The sequence below is a fragment of the Nicotiana tomentosiformis genome, chromosome 2 (genome assembly GCF_000390325.3).
Source record: "Nicotiana tomentosiformis chromosome 2, ASM39032v3, whole genome shotgun sequence".
Lineage (NCBI taxonomy): Eukaryota > Viridiplantae > Streptophyta > Magnoliopsida > Solanales > Solanaceae > Nicotiana > Nicotiana tomentosiformis.
The window spans coordinates 88,529,970-88,550,640 of record NC_090813.1 but is presented as its reverse complement, the minus strand read 5'-3'; the positions used below and the strand labels follow the sequence as shown (position 1 = coordinate 88,550,640).

General features: G+C 37.1%; 1 protein-coding gene and 1 long non-coding RNA gene across 11 annotated transcripts; one reads left to right on the top strand and one right to left on the bottom strand.

Annotated features, from left to right (window-relative positions):
- The first annotated feature begins 4,136 nt into the window (after positions 1–4,136).
- Positions 4,137–7,530, top strand: LOC104111304 (uncharacterized). Of its 10 annotated transcripts, none has more exons than XR_004510840.2 (5): positions 4,140–4,272; positions 4,361–4,458; positions 5,382–5,464; positions 5,961–6,072; positions 6,937–7,530. It is a non-coding gene; the product is annotated as an uncharacterized lncRNA (long non-coding RNA). The 10 variants fall into 10 exon arrangements; XR_004510836.2 differs by having other exon boundaries at positions 5,382–5,497; XR_004510837.2 differs by having other exon boundaries at positions 4,152–4,272; positions 4,376–4,458; positions 5,382–5,497.
- Positions 7,531–8,595: 1,065 nt separating this feature from the next.
- LOC104111303 (uncharacterized) lies at positions 8,596–20,346 on the bottom strand. The gene is made up of 12 exons (XM_009620979.4): positions 19,832–20,346; positions 19,287–19,372; positions 19,095–19,174; positions 18,594–18,649; positions 18,231–18,279; positions 17,830–17,976; positions 17,178–17,273; positions 11,127–11,240; positions 10,832–10,956; positions 10,256–10,488; positions 8,887–9,732; positions 8,596–8,792 (listed from the first exon to the last, which is right to left on the bottom strand). Exons 1-12 carry the CDS (start codon positions 20,182–20,184, stop codon positions 8,743–8,745), a joined length of 2,235 nt encoding a protein of 744 aa, XP_009619274.1. The 5' UTR covers positions 20,185–20,346; the 3' UTR covers positions 8,596–8,742.
- Positions 20,347–20,671: the final 325 nt, after the last annotated feature.

The window sequence follows — 20,671 nt, the reverse complement described above, 5'->3', positions numbered from 1 at the left end:
CTTACGGCTAATCGAATATTAAATCGAGTGCCCCATAGCAAAATACAATCCATTCCATATGAAAAATGGAAAGGAAGGAAGCCCAACTTGAATTATTTTAAAGTGTGGGGGTGTTTGGCAAAAGTGCAAGTTCCTAAACCCAAAAGGGTAAAGATAGGACCGAAACCGTTGATTGTGTTTTCATAGGATATGCGACAAATAGTAAAGCATATCGATTTCTGGTTCATAAATCAGAAAATTCCGACATTCATAATAATACGGTTATAGAATCAGATAATGCTGAGTTTTTTGAAAATATATATCCGTATAAAAAGGAATGTGAGTCGTTTGGTGAAGGATCCAAACGACCTCGGGAAGAAACAAAAGAAAGTACATGTAGTCAGGAGGATCCAAGACGTAGTAAACGTCAAAGAACGTCTACTTCATTTAGACCAGATTTTGTGACTTTCTTATTGGAGAATGAGCCTCAAACATTTAAAGAAGCTATGATTTCTTCGGAATCATTGTTTTGGAAAGAGGCAGTCAATAGTGAAATAGAATCCATATTGAACAACCATACATGGGAATTGGTTGATCTTCCTCCTGGAAATAAACCTTTGGGTTCTAAATGGATTTTTAAGAGAAAAATCAAAGATGATGGCACTATTGATAAATTCAAGGCAAGACTCGTAGTCAAAGGGTATAGACAACGAGAAGGTCTAGACTACTTTGATACATACTCTCCAGTTACAAGAATTACGTCCATACGGATGTTAGTAGCATTAGCTGCAGTGTATGGTCTTGAAATTCATCAAATGGATGTTAAGACGGCCTTCTTAAATGGAGAGTTGGAGGAAGAAATTTACATGGAACAACCTGAAGGGTTTGTGGTTCCAGGTAAAGAAAAGAAGGTATGTAGACTTGTTAAGTCTCTTTACGGACTAAAACAAGCACCCAAACAATGGCATGCGAAATTTGACCAAACAATGTTGTCAAATAGTTTTAAGATAAATGAATGTGATAAATGTGTGTACATTAAAAATGTTTCAAATCACATAGTCATTGTTTGCCTATATGTGGATGATATGCTGATAATGAGTAATGACATTGCCAACATAAATGCTACTAAGTGTATGCTCAATAGCAAGTTTGATATGAAAGACTTGGGAGTTGCTGATTTAATTCTGGGAATTAAGATCCATAAGACTCCTCAAGGTCTGGCATTGTCACAATCTCATTATATTAAGACAGTACTTGAAAAATTCAAGCACTTGGGCTTTAAAGTTGCAAAGACTCCAATTGACGTGAATCTTGCATTAGCAAAGAACAAAGGCCAAAGCATATCACAATTGGATTATGCTCGTATGTTGGGATGCTTAATGTATATCATGAATTGTACACGACCAGATATAGCTTGTGCTATAAGTAAACTGAGTCGATATACGAGCAATCCAGGCCAATCTCATTGGATGGCAATGAAACGAGTTTTGGGATATTTAAAACATACCCAGAACTTTGACATGCACTACAGTAAATTCCCTACGGTGATTGAGGGATACTGTGATGCAAATTGGATCACCGGTTCAACTGATTCTAAGTCCACGAGTGGATATATATTCACTATTGGTGGAGGAGCGGTATCTTGGAAGTTGTCCAAACAAACATGTATTGCCCGCTCTACAATGGAGGCTGAATTCATAGCCTTAGATAAAGCCGGTGAAGAAGCTGAATGGCTCCGAAATTTCTTGGAAGACATTCCATTTTGGCCCAAACCGTTGGCACCAATATGCATACATTGTGATAGTCAAGCGGCAATTGGAAGGGCTGGGAGCGTTATGTATAACGGTAAATCTCGTCATATACGACGAAGACATAAAACCGTTAGGCAATTACTCTCTAGAGGAATTATCACGATTGACTATGTAAAGTCAAGTGATAATGTGTCGGATCCACTTACAAAAGGCCTAACTAGAGAGGTAGTTGAGAAATCATCAAGGGGAATGGGGCTATGGCCGAGAACAAGTCATTGTGGCGGTAACTCTACCTAGAAGACTGGAGATCCCAAGATCTAGGTTCAAGGAGATCAAACAAAGTCATTAATGACGGTTCAACATTGTCAAATAAAATTTTAGTCCGTTCTCGTGATGAGACAATGTTCAGTACCAAGGATAAAGCATTAAGGCTTTTTAATAATTTCTAAATTTGATACGGGGTATATCAAATAGTGTATCTACAGGATGACACGTTTAGGAATCACCTATGTAAGTGTAAAGTGTTAGCCGCTTCAAGGAGAACTTTGTAAGGCCAGTTCTCTACGCACTTATGAAACCAGACAGTGTTCATGGTTGAAACGAACACAACAATGAGAACCAAAGATGGTTAAGGGTTGATTGTGTGACTTATGGTTGTCTAGGTATACACCAAAGATCGACGGTTCAAAGATATCAAATCTACCGATTGACCGAGTATATCCGACATAAGTTTACTACGGAAAGTTCAAAGGGAAACCTACTTATCCAGATGCGATTAATCCTTGCTTGTAAATCACACAGTTTTTCCATGCATACTTCCGTGATATAGCCATTCCCCATTCATGTGGGGGATTGTTGAGGTTTTGTTTTTAAGATGAAATAGTTTTAAAATGAGGGTGAATGGAAAATGGAGGGAAAATAAAATTTTGAGTAAAATTTTAAGTTTCCCTCTTGACAATGAGACATTGTCCCATATTGGAAGAGAAAAAGATTTTTGGTGGGTATATATATAATTGCTCTTCTTGTAGCTCTTAAAGAGTTAAGAAGAAAGCAAGCCTCGCGCCGTTGTCGTCGTCGCTCGCTCGGCTCGACTTCGACTACGGCTACGGCTATGGCTACGGCTACGGATACGGATTTGGATTTGGATTTGATCAAATGATTGATTGATTAATTTTTTGGACCAAATTTATTTATTAATAGTAAATATTAACGTAAGATTATCCGCATTTATAACGGATATTTTCAAATCCGTGTATTGACCATTTGGCAACCGCCTAATGCTCTTCCCACCATGAATGTGCTTGCTCCACAAACAAGCTAATGCTTGCTCTACCATGGAGGGTGGACGATTGGTCTTCTTCAACACTGGCTGCTATATATATGTGCAGCAGCTGTTGAAGAAAGACACACACAATACACAAGACCAACAAACTGAAAATCGCTCAACAGATTTGGCTATACATTACACTCCTTCCTCTCAGCATTTCCATACGATTTTCTGAGTTTCTACTCCTTCGTTCTGCATTGTTTTAACTTCAAACAAAGCAACTGTAAGTGTGATTTGCTACCGAACTTTGTGTTCGTTGAAACACTGGGGTTTGAAGTACCGCTACACTAGTGTGTGATTCGTTCTATCCTGGGAGGAAATAATCCATTACCTTAGGTACTAGGAGGGGATTAAATTCCTTAAGGAAATACTGTGAATTCAGTGGGCTCGAATTAATTACTGTTTCATTACGTTAACTTATATTTTGCAGAATTATTATTTACAAATACAGCAATATTGGCGGGACTAACAGTTACATTGCATATATACCTTCACTTCTCTTAGTCATCTTTAGCATATGAGTTCTGTTGTGTGTCTCGCCTTGTTTTTATGCACTTGTTAGATAATCATTTACATTAGTTCTGATAGCTAAGAATTTCATTTTTAGGATAAGTAAACATAGGATTAGTTCTGATTCCATGTTCAAAGAAACCGCAAGAGCATAGGATTGGTAAACTCTTCCACGTTTTTAGATAGTAGAGATGCATAGGATTAGAAGGATAAATAGCTAATTGAGTCAGCAGTTATGTACAAACAATAGTTCTATGATGAGGATGAGGAGTATCACATTAAGACGTCTCTGCTTGTTCATAGATGATGAGGAGGAAGATAGCAAAATGAGTTGGAACAATAGAAGTTGACAAACTTTGAAGCAAGATAAAAACGAGTTTAGAATTTTTTTTCCGATATGTGGTGGAGAAAAATTTCACTTTCAGTTAATAATTGATACATATAATTTATTTACTTTTAGGTCTTAATATTGCTCCAGGATAAAACCATAGCTAACGCTAGAATTCCGTTCAATGTATTGACTTATTTGTTTTGCGGTCAGTTACAAATTAGTTATTTAATCTCTTTGCCGGTTACTTCTCAACTAGGGAATGCATACAATAAGCAAATATGTGACTGAAGTTGACTGAGAAAATGATGAGTTAATATGAAGGTAGGAACAACTGAAGATAAAGAAGCTCACTCGATTGAAATGACCCTGCTCGGGTAATAATTTAATGTTCTCTTGATTGATATTATCTTCTTTTGATATGATATTAGGGAATAGTTTATAGTCCTTATTTGGTTTAACTAGGTTTTTGTTATGAAGTTCAAACATATGGATTGCTCGACTCCTTCTTTCTCGGTTATTTCAAACTAGCTTGTGTTAACATGGATTTGGGTAGAGTAAAGGTACCTTCTTTGTTCTTTTTTCTTCTTTGCAATATGGAAATTTGAATTTTCCCTAGAAAGGTGTCAAATGGAACTTTTATTTTTTATATGGTAATTATAATTGCTTAAACTTATCCTATATACATAAATTTTAACCTGCAGCCTGTTGAATTGTTTGGGAGATTTATTTCATTCAGTTTTCCTTGATCATTTACTGGGTTTGTTTTAATGTGTATGAAGAATGTTTGGAATAACAATTTGTGCATTTTTTGATACTAAAGTATATTGTTAAGAGATTGTGCCGAGCATTCAATTGTGAACATAAAAGTAGCTATGAATAGGTGCAGCCGAAAAAAAAGAAGCTATGAACTGGGGCTTTGCATAGAAGACTTGATTAGCTTTGAAATTCATTTGTTCAACTTGCAGATAGGGAGTTTCAGGCAGAAAGTTTTTCTTTTCCAGTTGAACTTGCAAAATAAAATAAATAAAAGATGGTCAGAATATATGGGAGACGACTGTAAGTTCATGCATTTGTTTAACATGTATGATAGTGATAGATGTTATTTATCCTGAGACCATAAAATTTATCTGTACCGTACTTTAGTCATAATGTGCACTGCATCTCAATCCATCATCGGAAAAATGTGAACTGCACCTCGATTTGATCATAAGGGCCGTTTGATTTGCATCATAGATCTCTAACTAATGTGATGTATAGAACCTTTTTGGTATACATCCTTGCATAACTAATGTATTATGTATTTTTCAGTATTAAAAAACTCATAATTTTTGAGGAAGTCAAATGTAAAATATTAACATATGGGCGATCTCATGGGGGACATTTGTTTGCATTGTTATTGTTTTCTTTTCTTATTTGTTGTTCCTTTCTTTCTTTCGTTTTTTTTTGGGGGTTTTGAAGTTCCAAGCTATGCAAATTATCCTAGGAACATTCTCAGTGTATGATTGTCCTGGTGCAAGTCTGGGCAAATAAGCTGGTGGAGAAATAATTGGGGTTAAAAAGGGACAGGTATACCGATCTTTTTACGGATGCTAACAAAAGGTATTTATTCCTTCATAATGATAGTTAAAATATCTATCTATCTATCTGAAATTTGATACAACTTTATTACTTTAAATGTTTATCTATGAATTGGATTCTGTTTGGTTCGATTCGAGTTACGATTAGATAAGCCAATATTCCATTATGGACTAGCATTCTTCTACAACTGTTTGGTCGTTAACCCAATAAATTCTCAGTAATAATGAGAAATTACGTACTTCTGAAATTAGTCGGCTTAGGTGACGATATTGTTCTGTTTTTTCCCTGAGTCAAGTACATTGACTGATTCTTGCACTTTTCGCTGATCAAAGGTGAAAACTTATTGACAAACCTTTTTTGAAATATATTTTGCTTCTTCTCCTTTTTTCCTTATGCTCCTCTATTATGTGTTTCATAGTTTATATGTCTTTCATTATATCTCCCATGATTTTCTTTTTAAAGTTTCTTCTATTATATTATGCAGATTTTAAAAAACTTGCGACGGGGTTTTCGAAAGAACATCAAACCAAGTAGATTTGAGGTTTATTCCAGACTCCGTGGAATTCAAGCATCAACCACGTCACATTGCAACAGAGGTAATTTATGGCATCATTTTGTCATCACGAGCGCCTTTAGTTTTACGGTTATTAGTGGCTGAATAGATAAAATCTAAATCACATTTGCGTTTGAAGTGCTTACTGGTTGTTATTGAGTATATTATAGTTTTGACATGTTGAGTTCTGCTTGTTTACTTTTTCCTCAAATGAGGAAAAATGTGATCTTATAGAAGTTTGTAGCCTTCTGTTTTCCCTCATCAAAATCATAGCTTCGCCTGTTTAAGATTTAACTTGTGATTTATTCATCAGCTATTATAGGTAAGTTGTAAAGGATTAAACAACTAATTCTTGTTTTTTCCATTGGAATTGCATTGTCAAAAACATCATGGTCTAATAAATCCCAGATCCAAGTATACGCCAAAATTATAAACTTTATTTGTTCAGTGCATTTTATGACATATCAAACTGATCATAATTACAATAAGAAATTGTTCAGCAAATCTCCGATTGATTAGTGAAAAACATAGGAGCACATTGAAAACGTATTTCGTTGATGGCAACTCTGTTCACAGTTGTTCGATTTTGGATTTGTTTCCATTCAGTTAAGTTAATTTATGAAACATTGTCATCTGTCATACTTTATTCTGTAAAATTGTAAGACTTGGCTTTGAGATACTTACTGAAATTACATGAAATGCATGTGAATTTAAAATGCAAACTTTGCTCATGAAGAGTTGATGAAAAAAAAAACAGTGGAAGTCTATTAGTTTCTTATTGATTTTTGTGAACAGAAGGAACTTCTGAGGTTTTGAAATCTGTGCGTGCCTATCATTCACATCTTTCACCTTGATATTTTTGCAATATGACTGCAAATGATTTAGAAGTACTGTTATGTACTGCAAGGTGTTATAGAATCATCATGGAGAATTACCTGACAGAATTGCCACATTTCTAGATTGTCTCAACTCTCAAGGATGTTGGCATGCATATAGTAGCATTTTCTCTCAGAGATAGCAGCAAATGTCCGTTTCGAACTTTCTTAGCATCGTAGAAGATTTGGATAGATTGTTCCGACATGTACCATGCTGACACATTTAGATCACATAATGCTTAGTATCTGAGCAGAACAAACTGTAATAGCATTTAGGTCTTGACTTTGGGTCCTTGCAGACATTTCTCTTTAAGCAACACAATGTAAGAAATGATATAGCTATTCGTATTTTACTTCAAGGAAAAGCAATGCAGTTGCAGAGACATGATACAGTTTTTGGCTCCATTAGGACTGATAAATTTTGCTACCGCTGTCTGCTATCCACTGACGATTGCTGCCTCAGCTGTGTATGCTGGTTGATACACCTCAACCACCATCATTCGAATACTGATTTGGGAATGAGACTTTAAATTTTACCCTATGGACAAAAGATTTATTACCGTTCATAAAGAAAACTTGTTTGTAATGACAACAGTCTACTGTTTGGATGCACAACTTATTCTTCTCCTCCATTTTGGGCTGCTGTGTTTTCTTTTGTTGATACAACCAGAGTCTTGCAACTTCTAGAAGGCATAAGCTGCCTATAGGATTCATGAGATGTGATTATTTATCATGGCGGTTGAACTCCCGTGCAAAAACAGTCATTATATTTTGGTACTATACTTCAGTAAGTATTTATCAAATATCTGTCACTTCGGACTATTGCAGATGTTCTTATAGAGTAAAAGTTCAAGCTTAACAGCTTGACTTGGCTCATATTTGGTTATTGTGGAATGTTGTTGCTTCTTTTATTTTTCTTATTGTTGCTTTTTATAACATCATCTCTAAACAACTATTGGGCTCGGGCTTAGTTCGGGCAACACCCCCTACTAGTATTAGTATAAAAGTTATACTGATATTAGCTGATACATGTAACACCAAATTTTATATCGAGATTAGTGTTCCAATCTCGGTAAGCAATCAACCCCTAAAAGGTCCTATGATTTGTGAGCACACAAACAAGTTATACTACACTTATAATACGAGGATTATACTACAAAGATTGAACAATAACAAGATTATTTAGCGAATATACTCTATTAGTAGATGTTTAGTTCACTTATTAAAAATAGGATATATGGGGTATAATATAAAACATGTGTTTTGTTTAAACTAGATAAACTTTGGATAAATTTTATTCAGTTTTAACTATGGTCAAATACTTTGACTTCAATCAGGGACACATTCGCTTATATGCCTTTTCAAGTGGTCACAGAACATCGCATCACACGCATCTCTGCTACTCAATATCGTCTATATACAGTTCTAAATGGGAAGCTGTTAGGTTCTTGGTGCCCAACAGAAGGTACAAGAGCTGGATTACAATCCCCTTCTTCTCCAGCATCTCATTGCTCACCAACCTCCCTCCCCTCCCCACCCCACCCCTCAAAGGCTCAAACACCATAAAACACCCTCTTTCCATTTTTTCCTCCTCTTCAAACAACAATCTTTCATGGAAAAATAACGCCCGCAATATCAAGATTGGTGTTCCAGCCGAGTATAAAGCCGCTCAGATGTGAGCCCCTGTGCTATTTTCCCCTCAGACACATTCCTGTTCTGAAATTTTTGGCAAGATCTCGAATCAAGCAGCAGATGATATTCAGTTAGGTGATCCAGCAGCTGACTTTAGTCAGATACACCATCCCACAGCATGTGTTGCACATTGGAATCTCAGCCATTCAATAACCAAGACGATCATTCAGTGAGGTTCGTCCATCACCTGATTGCCCTGGTAAAAAGTGTCGCAAGCACAAGTAAAATTGCCAAAAACTCAAACATCCATTAGTAAGCAACTAAGCTAGGCATGAAGAGAGGTGACTTACCTTCAGGAGGAACCCAAGAATCATAGTCGGTCTCACTCTTGAGAAATGATGGTCTCTCTGGACCAAGAACCTTCTTGTGCTTCTTCTTATCGTTCCTGATTTGACTTTCGCGGGATACATCCAGTCCACTATGTTCCACCTCATCATCAGAAACGTGGTATCTTTGAGAATGTCTCAACAGCAGAGCAACCGCATCTTCTGCTTTCATATCAGCTCCAGAGGATTGTTGAGAATCTTTTTCAGTGGCATCAGACTTCTCCACTTGCTTGCGCTTCCTTATTATCAGTCCAGGAGCAGCATTTTCAATTACAGAGTCAGCAGTCAACTGTGTAACATCTGGTTTTTCCAAAATTTTATTCCTGTCTTTGTAGTCAACAAATTGATCATTTTCTTGAAGTTCTGTCGGTCGTTCAATAATTGTCTCTTGTTTTTTCTTTTCCTCTACAGCACCAAGCCATTGGGGCTTACTAGCAGTATATACAACATTTTTACCATCAGATATATCAGCGCCAATCTCCTTCTCTGTTTTTTTACCATCAGATATATCAGCGGCGATCTCCTTCGCTGTTTCTTGACTCGATGTACAGTTTGCATCAACAGTACCCTGTTTCTCCATTAAGTCCTTAGGTTCTACTCTGTCTTTTTTGTTCTTTTCTGGTGGCGGCTGCTCATGGACACTCAGTGTGATGGTTTTGGTCAAATTGGTATTTGGTTCTTGTACTTTCAGATCCCTTTTTTTAGCAGCCTCACCACTAGGATCAGCAATCTTTAGCAAGTAGAGTACCCTGTCCAACTCTGACTGAAGGGTGGAGAGTTCCTTATGAAGCTTTTCCTTCTTCTCATGAGCTGGGATCAGATACAAAAAGCCCATGTTAAATTCTAACAAACATCTATTTCAACGAAGAAACCTGAATGCAATTCATGGGATACCCATCCTTTCATTGTGAGCAATGGTTCTTGCTTATTTTAATGCACATACATAAAAAATATGCGCAGCTAAAAATATGCAATTCCAGCTACTCCATTCAGCAGATATGCATGTTGAAAGATGAATAAAAGCTATTCAATCACATTTCTTTTTGTTAAATGCTAAATCATATTCCTAAATTAAGCATATCACACACAAAAACTTGTCAAGAATTTAATAGTACCAATCATTAGATATACTACCATGATGAACAGAAGAGACAAGTAAAGGATTAGTGCATGATAAGATACCACAAGATACTCCACAAGCTTCGAACCATTTAAGTGAAATCTCAAATTTATAGGAACCTTAAAAAGAAACCTAAATAATACCTCCAATGTGATAAGACAAAAATGTTAGAAAACCAAGACAATTTAGGAGTTTAATAAAAGAAATATGCACCTAGCTGCGAGGAAAGCCCAGACATGTAAGCATCCAGTTCATCTCCAGCTTCAACCTCACATTCCTGACCTGTACCATCTTTTTCATCTAGAAGCAATCTTCTCTTGTCGTCCATCTGCCTGACAATAGTATCCTTCTTATCAAGAAGAGAATCAGCTGTCTCAATTGACTGATTTTCACCACTTTTTCTCTTCGAAGGCTTCTGTGTCCGATCATAGAACTCATCCTCCTCACTGTGTGTAAAGAAATTCAAAGTTCACCTTGTTAATGTGCTAGCTAACTCTACTCGCTAATGACAATCCCAAATATAGTACTACATCCAACCTTATTTAGATCATTTCAAGCAACAAGTACTGCAGAAAGCGTTTACCAAATAAAGTTTGTTGAAATTATTGAAGGTCTGCAAATAACGTGCTAACCTCGTACTTGAATTTTATTCCTGTCTTTGTAGTCAACAATCCCAAGAGTGGTACTAAATCCAAGTTTACAAAGATCATTTCAAGCAACACGCACTACATAAAGCATTACCACACAATGAAGTTTGTCAAAACAATCGAAGATCTGCAAATTATGTACCTCGAAATCTCTTCTTCTTCAGGCGCCTTTTCCTTTCCACGGGATGTCATTCCAGTACGTGCACCGAGACTTTCACGTATACTCTCATTTAAAGTCTCTTCCAAGTTTTCAAGCTCTTCCATTAGCTGAAAGAATTTTGAGCACACGGATTAAAGGAATTGCCTTAGCTACCTTAAGAAATTGCTAGGTCAAAAACACTAGAGTTAAATGAACATGTGATATACATCGCCAAAGAGAATAAAAAATAGGAGTACTAAGGTCAAAAATAGAGAGAAAATGAGGAGGAGCTATCAACCTCTGATATCCTCTGTTCATTACGAGCAATTTGAGTTTGCTGTCCCTGTGTCAATCCACCTTGAGCAATATCCTTAGCCCGAATAGCATCTATCTCTTTTTTCATATGAGCAATCTGAAACCAAAGGAGTTATAATAAGAAGAGCATAAAATTGCAATGGATTAGCTTCCTGAAGATGTCCTAATGATGGGCTCCATCAGTCCCAATTTATATGACTACGACAAAAAGTAATTGACATCATTCCAATCCACTAATAACATTATCTTATACAACTTGCACAAATTTCAATAATTCAAATACATTTAACTAATCAAATATGAACTTTGATGTCATGTTCTCATTAAACTAACTTTTCAACCCATACTTCAATATTGCTTACTACCTTTTATTTTTAATAATAGTGGTGTCTACGTAAACTTTTGCGCACCTCAATTATTCTGTTAGAGTAGTTATGTGAATATATGTAATAGGAGTAAGTTATGTGTTATGTATACATATAAATAGGGCTTATTGTAACATAGAAAAATAAGCAATAATATATATTTTCTCCCGTACTTTCTCACATGGTATCAGAGCATTAGTGAGAAAAGATCGTTGTGCGTCATTCCATTCCAGCGACATCGTGGAAGAAATAACTCAGTCACCGTGCAATTTTCCGGTGACCTAAGCGACTGATTTGTGTCATCTCACATTTGGTGAGTGTTGTGCACAAACGAACACCACCATTAGACTCAGAAACCTCCGGCAACCAAACCCCAAAAAGATTCTCCGGCAACCAAACCCCAAAAAGATTCTCCGGCAACAGACGCCCCACGCGCCACCCAGATCTGTGATTCCGCCGGCGCGTCTGTCAAACGCGTCGGCGCGTGCTTCTCCGGCCAATTTTTGGCCAAGCTTCCTCAAGACAGCCTGGTCGCATAGAATTTCCGAGTCCATCAGTACTATTTCCGACAGATTCCAACAACTTTGGAATTTTCCGCGCGAGCTACAGTGTTTCCGGAGTAAAATGGTGCTCCTTTTCTCTGCTGTGAACAGTGTTTTCCTAGATTATATCTTCAGTTTTCAAAAAGGTTACTGATTTTCACTATTTCAAGTTAACCCTATAACTTTTAGTCAAGAATTTGAGAAATTAATTGTAGCAACATGGGATCTAATACTATGAATAGTTGGATGGTTTCTTTACCAGATTATATTGAGTTCCTTAATAAAGCTTGTAAACAGACATCTTCAGAGACAGATTCCGTCGTTCAAACATGTAATAGCGTGACTTGTGTCTCTCAGTCTTCATCCTCCGATTCTTGGATTATTGATTCAGGTTCATCTGATCATATTTCTGGTAACAAATCTCTTTTCACTAGTATTTCGTATTCTCAATCTCTTCCAACAATCACAATGGCCAATGTGTCTCAAACCATGGCAACTGCAATAGGTCAAGCAAGCCCACTTCCTTCCTTACCGTTAGATTCAGTTCTTTATGTTCCAAGTAGTCCTTTTTTTTGACAATGTAACATGTATATTTGTATTAATCAATCTTCAGCACAAAGGAAGTGCTGGAAGCCAAAAGAAAGAGTTTACAAAAGCCTACAAGCTCCCTATTACAATCATTGCTCTTCTTACAAGGAATCTAGGACCTGTAGAATTGACTCTAAGTCGTCACTATATTCTGCTTTACACCAAAAACAAAAAAGAAGAATACAATTCATCTTGATTTTCTGAATAGAACTAGTTGAATCCTCAAAACATCTTGCGTTCCTCTCCTTCCATATTGTCCACCAAATAGTTGCAGGGACAATTTTCCATCTGTCTTTGTTGGAAGCAGTGCACTTCCCCCCTTCATTCCAGCTTGGCAATAGTTCAGGTATTCTTCCTGGCATTGACCATCTAATGCCTCTGAGGTTGATGAATAAGTCCCACAACTGACTAGTCACTCTACAATGTAGAAACAGATGGTTGATTGTCTCTACCTCTTGGCCACATAAGTAACACCTCGAGCAGATTGACATTCCCCTTCTCCTCAGGTTATCATGTGTTAAAACTGCTTCTCTAACTACCAGCCAAGAAAAACATGCCACTTTGTATGGTATCTTGACTTTCCATATGTGTTTCCAAGGCCATAGATTGACTTGTCCACTATCTTGGTTTAGGTACTTGTAGGCTGAGCTGACTGTGTACACCCCACTGCTGTTTTGGCTCCAACTAAGTGTATCATCTCCCTCCTGCAGTCCATTACATAGCTCCAGAGTGTTAAAGAAATCTGTAATTCTGGGCAACTCCCAATCATGTAAAGGTCTTCTGAAGGTGAGATTCCATGCATGTGTACCCCGAAGTTCATGTACTGTTGTAGCTCTATGTTGTTGATTCAGGGCATAAATGTCTGGAAAAAGATTCATAAGACAACCAAATCCTAACCAGTTATCTTCCCAAAAAAGAGTTTTCCTTCCATCTCTTACGTTGAATTGAAGCTTGTCAGCAAAATTTGTCCACAGGTTCCTTATTGTTCTCCACAAGCTGGTACCATAAGCATTGTTTACCTGCTTAGTCATCCAGAATCCTTCCTTTCCATATTTAGCCTTTATTACCTTGCTCCACAAAGCTTGATCCTCCCTGGTAAATCTCCAAAGCCACTTCATCAATAGGCTTTTATACTGCATTCTCAAGTTCCTGACCCCCAGACCTCCCTTCTTTTTGTTGAGGGTCAATGTTTTCCATTTGACTAGATGAAAGCCCTTCTTCTCTTTGTTTCCATGCCAGAGGAAGTTTCTTTTCAAGGTGTCCAGTCTTTTCTCTACATTGGCAGGTATAGGAAATAGGGACAACATATATGTGGGAAGGGCATCTAGCACAGAGTTAATGAGGACCAATCTACCACCCAAAGAAATGTAGTTAGATTTCCATCTTGCTAGCTTTTTCTCACATTTTTCCAGAACTCCATTCCACATATCCTTGGATTTGCTTTTAGCACCCGAAGGCATCCCCAAATAAATGGTTGGGATAAAACCAATTTCACCTCCCAGAATTCCTGCCAAAAGTTGGATATTAGATACCTCATTGACTGGAAAAATCTGACTTTTCCTCCCGTTGATATGGAGTTCAGAAATAGCTTCGAAAATTATGAGGATCACTCTTAGATACTTTACTTGGGTCACATCAGCATCACAAAAAATGAGGGTATCATCTTATGTTCCAAGTAGTCCTTTTAATCTCATCGCCGTTAGTCGCTTAGCCAAATCATTTAAATGCGATGTTTTATTTCTTGATGACCTTGTTTTTATACAGGAACGCAGTACGGGACGGATCATTGGTACCGGGCGTGAATCAGATAGACTTTATTACCTTATCCTTGCTAAATCACATGGACTCACATCTTGTCTTCCTTCAACAACTTGTATTGTTACTGATTCACCAGATTTATTACATAAACGGTTGGGACATCCCAGTTTGTCAAAACTTCAATGGTACTTGGTTTATCTCACTTATACACTCTAGAGTGTGAGTCATGTCAGCTCGGTAAGCATACGCGCTCCCATTTCCCTCGGCGTCTTGATAATCGAGCAGAGTCACCTTTTACTTTAGTCCATTCAAATGTTTGGGGTCCTAGTCGAGTCAGTTCTACCTTGGGATTCCGCTACTTGCCAGTTTCATGGATGATTATTCTAGGTGCACGTGGATATTTTTAATGAAAAAATGGTCTTAGTGGCCTTGTATGTCGGTTGCGATGGTCCCTCTATGGCCTAAATCAGTCTCCACGAGCCTGGTTTGGTAAGTTCAGCATAATTATCAAGGAGTTTAGCATGACTCATAGTGAAGATGATCACTCTGTGTTTTATCGGCATTCTACTTCAAATCTCTGTATTTATCTAGTCGTTTATGTTGACGATATTGTCATTACTGCAATGATCAGGATGGTATTACTAAGTTAAAGCAACATCTCTTTCAGCACTTTCAGACCAAGGATCTAGGCAGATTAAAGTATTTTTTGGGTATTGAGGTCGCTCAGTCTAGTTCAGGTATTGTGATCTCACAACGGAAGTATGCCTTAGACATTCTTGAGGAGACAAGAATGACAGACTGTAGACCTGTTGACACTCCGATGGATCCGAATTCTGAACTTCTGCCAGGACAGGGGGAGCCTCTTAGCGATCGATTCTGCAAGATATAGGCGGCTGGTTGGTAAATTAAACTACCTCACAGTGACTAGACCTGACATCTCCTTTCCTGTGAGTGTTGTGAGTCAGTTTATGGATTCTCCCTGTGATAGTCATTGGGATGCAGTTGTACGCATTTTTCGGTATATAAAATTAACTCCAGGCAAAGGTTTATTGTTTGAGGATCGAGGTCATGAGCAGATCGTTGGATACTCAGATGTTGATTGGGCAAGATCACCATCTGATAGACGTTCTACATCTGGATATTGTGTCTTAGTAGGAGGTAATTTGGTGTCTTGGAAGAGCAAGAAACAAAATGTAGTTGCTCGGTCTAGTGCAGAAGCAGAATATCGAGCAATGGCTATGGCGACATGTGAGCTAATTTGGATCAAACAGTTACTCAAGGAGTTGAAATTTGGTGAGATGAGCCAGATAAGTTGAGTGTGATAATCAAGCTGCTCTTCATATTGCATCAAATCCAGTGTTCCATGAGAGAACTAAACACATTGAGATTGACTGTCACTTTGTCAGAGAAAAGATACTCTCGGCAGATATTTCTACGAAGTTTGTAAAGTCGACTGATCAACTTGCAGATATTTTCACCAAGTCCCTCACTGGTCCTCGTATTAGCTACATATGTAACAAGCTCGGTACATATGATTTATATGCACCAATTTAAGGGGGAGTGTTAGAGTAGTTATGTGAATATATGTAATTAGTCTTAGTCCCTTATGTAATAGGAGTAAGTTATTTGTTATGTATAATTATAAATAGGGCTTATTGTAACATAGAAAAATAAGCAATAATATATTTTCTGCTGTGCTTTCTCACATATTCCTCCGGGTACCTGCTACCTCCTACTGGCACAAGTATTGGTAAACTCTATCCACTAAGGCTTAAGCGGATGGGAAAAAATTAACTAGTGTTTTTGTCTTTGTTGGGATTTGAATGTTTCCAAGGTTTGCACCCACTTTATTTACCACCAGGTTACACCCTGGATGCTATTGCCTAGTACTAACTAAGTTCCCAACCAAAAACATTCAATCAATTCAGCTCATCTAGGTCAGCCAAGAGATCAAAGCAACTCCAAGATAAATTTGTTGTGCCCCCCCCCCCCCCCCCCCCCCGCGCTAGATTCTACTCACCAGAAAAGCAGCACCAAGTAATGCCAAATTTATACAGTGAAGGCAGACCTAGACACATTTCTACACTTCTACACTTCACGCCTAGTCATGATTGTTATACATGGAATAAAGAAACTCTCAGCTTCTCTAGGCTAATTATTAAGATCTTGGCAGGACATGTCATACAAACTCCTCAACATAAATCCTCCATCTACAAGTTGGATATCCTTTTAGCATTATCTATTTGGGAAGAATAGCAGCAAAAAAATAATACAACATAAAGAAGGGGAAAACAACATTAAAAGGTAAAGCAAAAAAACAGAGGAATGTAGTTATTTGTCCACTTTTATCCTTTCCTGATACCAGTGTGAATCAAGCTTTTAAAACTTACCTCAAGACATAACATGACAGGAATATTTAAGAACACTGATGTCTTCGGTACTTAAAAGTGTAAACCATCTTCAACAATGTGATCTGCCTGACTTTTGCTCTTTACTTTTTTTTTTTCCTTTTTTTGGTGGGGGTGGAGTAATAACCATTATTCGGATATGAACAGATACAAAGAGACAGCAAACAACTTTCATGGTGCATTTTTGCTGAATAAAATTATTTTTTACTGATAAAAGAAAAAGTGATTAAGCAAATTATTAAGACCAGATGATTTATATACTGCCAGTCAACCTCTATTATGAATATCATTCCCTCGATCTACAATAGCTAATATAAAAATTCACTAGTACATGAAGGAAACAGTAACATAGAGAACTTAAGTAAACTGCTACCTTCTCAAGTCTTTTCACAACTTTTTCACGTGTTTTTTCCTGCTTCTCTGTAAGTTGTCCCTTGTAAGTTTGCCAAGTTATTTCGTCAACTTCATCCTAGCATCAAAATCAATTTATTAGCATTCTATCAGGATGCATTGCATGCTATAAGAATTCAAAAAAACAAATAATAGCAGGAAAATTATGCAGCGTGCAAGGGACCAACACTCGGATGAAGAGTATATTTCATCTATAACAGGTGAAAGCAATCATAGCAGTCAGCTATTTGCTCAACCCAATGACTCTCATTCCTTGAAAGTATTACTTATCATAAGTTGACTATGTGTCTTTACATTGTCGAAGGTGTCGCTGAATATTTTTGATACATAAACATTTTTTTTAAAACGAAGAAAAACAATGACTTGTTTGGGAATTGGACTTTGCACCTCTGCCCAGCACCACAAAGAGAGGAAATTTTTAGAAAAAAAGAGAGAAGTCAACGATAAAAGCCTGTAGGTGGAGAATTCATCGTTATGTGTATACTTTACTATGGGGTAAACATCTCCTAGAAATCTATCTGTAATAAGGCGAAGAGCAAAACGACTCATAACTGTTATCCAAAAAGCAATGTATCCCCAAATACCTAAAAGGAAAATGAGACAAACAAACTGACCTCGTTCTCCTCGATAGCGTCTTCACCCATTCCCCATGAGATCCCGTCGGCACGAGATGCTTCCAGTTTTGCACGGAGAAGTGATGCTTCCATGTCTTGCACCTCTTCCCGGATCTTAGCTTGTTTTATCCTCTTCAGGTCAGCTTCCTTCAAAATAAAAACAAAGTAATGCTTTTGAAACAGGACATTAATTCTAATGGGAGGGTTCTTTTTCTTTAATTTTTTCCCTAGAGTAGTTAAGTACGTATCATTTGGTTCATTGATCATTTCTCGTAGAACTCCTTGACAAAAAATACTACATTGCACAAGCAAGACAAGCAGGAGTAACTGTATAAAATGCTTAAGGAAATAAAGAGAAAACAAAGCAAGAGAAAGGAGATGCAGTAGCACAAGTGTCATACCGGTGGCATCAGGTCAGTTGGTCCTTGAAATATATATAACCGTGACGAGCTGTAAAAAGTGAAGAACATCAGAATGATGACAAAACATTATAACACAACTAATAAGAAAACCTGTTGCTTCCAATTATGAAGATAAAACAAAGAAAGACCTTTTAAAGTAACCAGGACAATGAAAAACATAAAAACCCAATACTATGAGAAGACCAGAAAATTTTAAAGAATACTGAGTTCAATAATAAAAGAAGAAAAGATCTATGTTCTAAGCAAACATTGCACACGGATTCGGCGAGATCTTTTTGTTGGATTCAACGAGGATGCAATTTTTCTTTTCACGGGAGTAAACAAGCAGGAGCTATGACTTACTTTCCAAATCGAAGGACGTCACCAACATGCAGCTCCACATAATTTCTCTTCTCCACCTAGTAATTTGCAAATGGGCAGCCATTAGAATATGCTCTTTACTGATTTTAAAATGAAATCACTCCATTAAAAATGACAGGGTAACATCTAATCGCCGGAAAAAAATAATTGAATAGATATCAATTATCGGCAATTTCTTTTTCCACTGAAGCACCAAGTTACCACACAAACTTCTCCTAGATTTCTGTTTTTATTACAATCAATTGGCATTAGTAGTGGATTAAAAAGGAGTTTGAGAAGTGCTTAAATTGATTAAAAACTAGAGCTGCGGAACATAGAGCAACAAACCAAATCAAATCATGAAGCATAAGCTGAAGACATGCAATTATTTATTAATTTTTTTTTCTTATAAAAGATTCTTTATTCATCTGAACATCCTTAGCTGTAATATATTGCGAGCTAAATGGAATAACAAAGAAAGTATAACAAGATACATTAAAGTACCTGATTTTTGTTAATGAATGTCCCATGTGTACTGCCAAGGTCATAAAGATAAGCATTGCCACTTCCCCTGAACTGCAAAACTGCAAAGAGAATGTGGTTACAGAATTAACTCTAGTGATAAATCTTAAAAGGAAGGTTACCAAAACTGCAAAGCGAGTCATGTATATAGTGGTAGAAGTGAAGAATGAATACCAGCATGGAAGCGAGAGATGGTCGGATGTTCAAGGACAAAATCGCAAAGATCAACACGACCAAACATGTAAGCCCCCTTCTTGTGCCTGGATAACAGTAGAAAGGTGATAAGATACCCTTAAAGAAAATAAAAGTCTAGTAAATAAAAATAGTGAAGTCTAACAGAATTTCACAGACAATGCAAATGAACCATCCTTTCCATATGAGAGGATGAATAGTAAGAGAGCTGCAGAAATACGTACAGAATGTTCTAGCTACCAAATTTAAATAGTTTTATTATAAGTAACTAACAAAAATAAAATAGCACTTGATTAGAAAGTCCATAACACCTTCAAGTAGTTTCTACCAAAAGATTCAATTTTTGCAAATATGTATCTAGAAAAAGATTCAATTTATTCACAAAACTTGTAGCTGGAGGGGACACAGTAAATTTCTCCTTTTTCCAATTCAGTTGATAATGTGACAAGCATGGCACTTAAATACCAGCGTAGCAGAAGAAAAAGCTTATGAGGAACGAAAAAATTGAAGTCTGCAGAAATACGTACACGTCAAATTGATCAATGATGGAGCCATCTTTAAGCACTTCAAGATAAAACTGATGACATGGACGCCCACTCCACGTGGGAATGGTGTAGGGAACTGCAGCAGCACAGGATCGTTGCTCTTGCTTGATGTCTTTACTACTACTTTGGGAGGAAACAGAGCTCGAGCTGGACTCATCACCACTTCCAGAAGGTTCTGTAGAGCTTTGAGGAATAACAGGGGTGTCTGATTTGGACTTCTCTTGCGACGAATTTGGGTCCGAATTGCTTAGAAATTTCGGAGGTGGAGGTTTCATTGAAGTCTGAGTTGAGCTTGAACACGAAACAACGTCTAGGTTTGAACCAGGAGTTTCCATAGCGGTGGCGGTAGCGGCACGGAATCGCAAGGAGGAACGCGGAGAATCGAAGATGAGTTGGAGGGGGCGGTGGAGATCCAAATTTGGCCTCCGAATCCAGGTCTAAACCGACCCAGAAGGAGAACTTGGACGTCCTTAAAGAGAAGTCGTTTTGCTTAGGATTCTTTCGTTTTGTCTCTTTCTTTCTTTCTTTTTCTTCTTCCTCTTTTTTCTATTTTATTTTTATTTTTTCCTTCTTATACAATATTTAAAATTTATTTACTAAAATTATTCATAATTAGTATATTACCGGCTAAGTTTTTTTTATTATTTATATATAATCCATTATTAATACCTTAAATTAAAAAATTTAGTTACACAATTTTTTTTTCCTCTCCTACCCTTAATTTCCGTATTCTCCCTATTCATGATTGATCTCGTTAAATTGTTGAAAAGGAAAAGCAACAGTATGCACCGTGGGCAAATACTTTCCTCTTTATTTCTTTCT

What these genes read in the sequence shown, in the direction of transcription:
- LOC104111303 (XM_009620979.4), bottom strand. Translation starts at nt 20,184, where the DNA reads ATGGAAACTCCTGGTTCAAACCTAGACGTTGTTTCGTGTTCAAGCTCA. An exon ending in ACGCTATCGAGGAGAACGAG is followed by an intron (nt 17,274 to 17,829) that starts GTCAGTTTGTTT and finishes TTTTGATGCTAG; the next exon opens with GATGAAGTTGACGAAATAAC. An exon ending in TTCTTGGGTTCCTCCTGAAG is followed by an intron (nt 8,793 to 8,886) that starts GTAAGTCACCTC and finishes ACTTTTTACCAG; the next exon opens with GGCAATCAGGTGATGGACGA.